This window comes from Poromitra crassiceps, assembly GCF_964638095.1.
Source record: "Poromitra crassiceps genome assembly, contig: HAP1_SCAFFOLD_59, whole genome shotgun sequence".
Classification (NCBI taxonomy): domain Eukaryota; kingdom Metazoa; phylum Chordata; class Actinopteri; order Beryciformes; family Melamphaidae; genus Poromitra; species Poromitra crassiceps.
Window position 1 is genome coordinate 1653126 of NW_028152258.1, and position 5126 is coordinate 1658251.

The following is a 5126-nucleotide window of genomic DNA, read 5'->3' on the forward strand; positions in this document are numbered from 1 at the left end:
AGAGAGAGAGATGTATCTCTTGAGTTTTTGGGAGAAGGAAACAACAGCCCTGATACAAAGTTATCTACTCCTTTATTTCAGATGATGTAAACAGCCCTGTGAGTTTGGAAGCTGATGGGAGTCCAAGTTCAGGCTCCACTTTCACTGGCCAGGTTGGTGTTTTTGACTCAAATGTATTTATATTAATGTATTATGTTATTCATACATGATACCCATGATTTAATTGGTATATCCCCTGGCCAGGCTGAGGTACAGAGACCTGGTTCATCCACTGACCAGACGGATGTGGATAGACCTGGTTCATCCCTGGCTGGAGATGATGAAGATGTTGGTGATGCTGCGAGTGCTCCGAATACTACTAACACTCGGCCTATGAGTACGTTTTAATCCTTTTAAACAAATGGTGTGTGTGTGTGTGTGTGTGTGTGTGTGTGTGTGTGTGTGTGTGTGTGTGTGATTGTGTGTGTGTGTAGACAGAAAGAGGGAAGTACTGTGCTTACCTTTATCACAGCAGCTTGCTTCATTTAAAAACCTAGGATTAGTATTATTCTAACCTAGTGAAGTACTAACCTAGGATTAGATAAACTATTATTCTACACCGTAATAGAATAAGAGTGTACTGCCAACTGAGTAAATAAATGCTTTGTATAGGAAAGAAGACCCCCAAACCCAAATCTGGGTACCAGAGAACTCTGCAGTCCTGGTCCGACGAACAAAAGACGATGATGAAGGAAATGCAGGTCAGGGAGCACGAGTGGGCGGAGCAGCAACAGGAACGCAGAGACCAGAGAGAAAGGCAACAACAACAACAGCGAGATGTACAGGAGGAGAACTTAGTTACTAGAATAATTGAGCAAAATACAAGGTCCACTGAAAGACTTGTTGGTATGATGTTTGAAGGCCTCATGACGCTCCTACCTCCCGCACAGCCAGGTCCACCTCCCCCCCAGTACCAATATCCTCAGTATAATAACTATCCAGTCCCACACCAGCAACCCCACTCCCAACTCCAGCATTTCCCCGCACAGCATGCACACCAGGGCCCAGCGCCCAGACCCAGCGAAAACCCAGACGCAGAGTCTGTGTACACTTACGCACAACTAGACTAGATCCAGAGCCAATAAAATCACACACATAACACACACAAGCACAGGTAGAGAGAGGGAGAGGTTAAGAGGGGGCGGGTGGGATGGAGGCAGAGACGGAGGTAGCGAAAGGGAGAGGTGAAGTGGGAGGGAGAGCACAAGCAATATACGTGCTGACTACCCAGGGTTCAAGACTACCTTGACCCTAGTTCTACAGGTACTCAGTACAGGTTTTCATTCTTGAAATTGTTATTTAATTTGTTTTTAAATGTACTTGAAATTTATAGTTAACACTTGCCACTTCATACACAAGCACACACGCACAGTTGTAGAGAGAGAGGGAGGCAGAGAGGAGGAGGTAGGGAGAGGGAGGTAGGAAGAGTGAGAGGTAGAAGTAGAGAGAGAAAGAAAGAAAGGTAGAGAGAGAGAGAGGGAGGTAGGGAGAGGTGAATAGGCTATATGCACAAGCACCACTGCTTCGTGACAGGAAGACTGCATCTTTATTTCCTGTAGACTACCATTGGATTGAGTGATTAATCAGGTATGCCCAAATTGTGCCGCACACCTGATTAATGACTTAATCCAATAGCAGTCCACGGGAAATAAATATGCAGTCCTGTCAGGAAGTAGTGCAGCTTGCACGTAGAGCATAAGCACATACAATCTGACTACCCAGGGTTCAAGCAGGATCCGTGACCCTAGTTCTTCAGGTACTCTGAAAGATAATTGTTTATATAACATGCCATTTGCTACTGTTACTCAAGGTTTTCATTTGGTTGTGATATACTTGAAGTCAATATTTTTTTTTATACAATCCTTTTTTTATACTATCTTTGAATGTATCTTTTTCAAATGTACTTGAAGTTCAAAGTTTACACTGGCCATTTTGAGTGGCATTACTCAGGACAAATTTAAATAAAGTTTGCACTATTTTGCACTGAAAGATAATTGTTTATATAACATGCCATTTGCTACTGTTAGTCAAGGTTTTCATTTTGTTGTGATATACTTGAAGTCAATCTTTTATTTTTATACAATCCTTTTTTATACAATCCTTGAGTGTTTCTTTTTCAAATGTACTTGAAGTTCAAAGTTTACACTGGCCATTTTGACTGGCATTACAAAATGACAAATTTAAATAAAGTTTGCACTATTTTGCACTGGCGCTATGTGGTGTGTGTAATGATTATTCAGTAAATCAACACTTTCCTTTCAAGTTTGAGGTTTTATTACAACAAAATCGCAAAAATAACTTGGCTGAAGGAAACTGATAATAGAAAGCTTATTGCTAATCGGAGAAGTGGTCCTTTAAAGTATTAATAAATAAATAAAAACTACTACCGTAACTGCAAAATCTGCAGTTAGTAGTTTTTATTTATTTATTAATGCACGTATTTGCAGTGCAAATAGGTTCATTTGTTGTCCATATTGGGGTTGTAGACATCCAATTAGCCATCCATCCAGCTCTTCATCAGAGAGCTGTGGTGTGCTCCCTCTGCCCCTCGGCTCCATCTTCCACCTCAGCCGCCGTCCCTTGGATTGGGCTGCGGTTTGCATGGCAGCTCTGTGGAGCTAGTGGAAATGTACTGTGCGAAGCGGGAAGTGTCTCGCTACATGCCTCGTCAGTGCCTGCCTTGCCCTGTTGTTACCTGCAAGGTTATTCCTGTGAGCTGGCTGAGGATATTGGAGATTGTCAATTTCGTCCAGCCAGTTGACGTTGCCATGGTCGTTCTCTTGTTGACAGAAGTTGTGCAGGACACAGCAGGCGGCGATCATCTTCGGGGCGAATGTGAAGTGAAACTCGCTCTTCTTCTGTAGAACGCGAAATCGCGACTTGAGAAGACCATAGGTCTGCTCAACCATAACGCGGACAGAGCTCAGGTACACGTTGAAGGACTCTTGTTCAGGAGTCAGGTTAGGGGATGTTTGGTAGCCTTTGATGAGCCAATCGAGGAGTGGGTAGGCAGGATCGCCAACTATTTGGAGCCGCACATCTTCCCCCTCGATGTTCCGGACACCCTGACAAGGGAGAAATGTTTAATTAGCTTTTTCAAAACCATTTCTGGTCTTACGGATAATTACAGAGTTTGGAGAGAAAATGTGAATGAGTTAAGCCTGAATATGTGATATAAATATGCGTGTAGGCTACTCTTCCGGTGTCTGCATGCCTACCTGTGGCAGCAGATGGGCTCTTCGAAAGAGGTCAGAGTTCTGGAAAACCATTGAATCATGGGCGCATCCGGGCATCTTGCAGCTGATGCTCCTGAACCTATACAGGACACAAATAATTTTGTAAAGACAAAACCAACCACACAGACATGCATAAAAATCATGTAAGCATTCATTCCAGTGACGAGACTGTGCTTGTGGTATAAACTTTTTAAATATGGGCTTATAACAGCACTTTTCATCGAAATGTGTTGGCCTACTGTTTTTCAAGGGATGTGCCTATTAAAAACAGAATGCTCATTAAATGGGGACCCTTCTCGAGCCTACGGTTCAGCATACTGTTTTGAAAACGAACATAACATGTAGGCACTTCACATGCATTGCAAGTCAATTTTGTTTTTAATATGAACAATCCATGAAAGAATACTTACATGAATCGGTCATCCACAACGCCTTGCAGGACAAAGGAAGACCAGCCTTTCCGATTTTGGAAATCTCTGTAGCCATCAGCAGGAACGAGGATAGGTATGTGAGTACCTAAGAAAGCAATCATACAGACATTATTGCAAACTCAGGGGACAAAATACAGGCATTTGATTTCTGAGACAGATCCACTAGTGTGTAATATAAGCCTAGAGTATTGTTGTACAGTAGTGTGTTAGTAGAAGGGGGCTGTGTGTGTGTGTGTGTGTGTGTGTGTGTGTCTGTGTGTGTCCCTTCACCCAGTTATGCTACACACATGAGTAGAAAAAGGCTGCATAAACATTTTATAGAAAGTCAAGGAGAATAACGTTACCATCGATCAGGCCAAAGATCTGAGGGATATGATGTGAGGCCTCGAATCTTCTGGCAATCTCGACTGCCTCCTCTTCCTTTGGCATTTGTATCAGATTGCTGAGAAGTCCTCCATTAACGATGCCCTTACAGAAGAGGTACACGAATTTCTTCACCGTTGCCTTGTGGACACCGAACTGGTTTGCTACCAGCCAATACTCTGCGCAGCTACCCAGTCTGTACAGAACAATAGCCACACGCATGTTGAGGGGGATAGGTGCTCGGACAGTCACCTCATCCGGAGACATGAAGCCCTGCACCAGGCCACACAACTTCATGAACGATGCACGGGTCATTCTGTAGTTCTCTCTCCATTCAAGGTCCGTAAACTCCATCAGGACGATCCTGTTCCACCAATCCTTGCTTCGCACTTTCATCCACTGCTGTCTGGCCTTGCGAGTCGGAAAAGGCAATGGACTGAAGTACAGCAGGCGTTGCGCTAACCGGTAGCCATCGTTCGACAAAGCACTGGACTCCCTTCTTCGATTTTCTACTGCCTCCCTTCTCCTCCTCAGCAGACGCAGAATAAGCAGTAGCATATTACTGTCGTGCTGCTGCTTAACACAAACGATCAAAATGAAACAGAAAAGTGCGGTGATAACGTTTTCTTCCATGTTGTTGCTGTTGTTTAGCTCGTCGCTCGCACCGGTAGCTGAGAAGAGTGTTTACTTCCGGTAAACGTAATGATGTTAACATCCTGTTTACGTTTATCCAATCAGAAGCCTTCCCAGCCCCAAACCTTACGATGACTCTAAAACATCCGATTAAAGAGTTTCTTTCATGTAACCACCTTTTCGGAATTAAGATTTTACATGTAAACTCGCAGGTAAAAACTTTACTTCCGAATGATTTCATTCGGAAATTTTAATTCTGAATTAAAAGTCATCATGTAAACGTAGCCACTGTCATTAGTCAAGATGAATCTGACAGAGTAGATTTAATCTGACAACAGTCGATCAACTCTAGGAATTTTGCTGTGTAGTTAATAGCTCTGGTAGCTGTGCAGTCTTACCTGAAAAATCATGGAAAGTTTGTCCA

General features: G+C 43.3%; 1 protein-coding gene across 1 annotated transcript; it reads right to left on the reverse strand.

Annotated features, from left to right (window-relative positions):
- Positions 1-1783: 1783 nt before the first annotated feature.
- On the reverse strand, positions 1784-4627 carry LOC310800751 (uncharacterized protein; the record flags this gene model as incomplete). The annotated part of the gene is made up of 5 exons (XM_083664685.1): positions 1784-1800; positions 2735-3104; positions 3258-3354; positions 3686-3791; positions 4051-4627. 5 exons carry the CDS (start codon positions 4625-4627, stop codon positions 1784-1786), a joined length of 1167 nt encoding a protein of 388 aa, XP_083520811.1.
- Between the last annotated feature and the right edge of the window lie 499 nt (positions 4628-5126).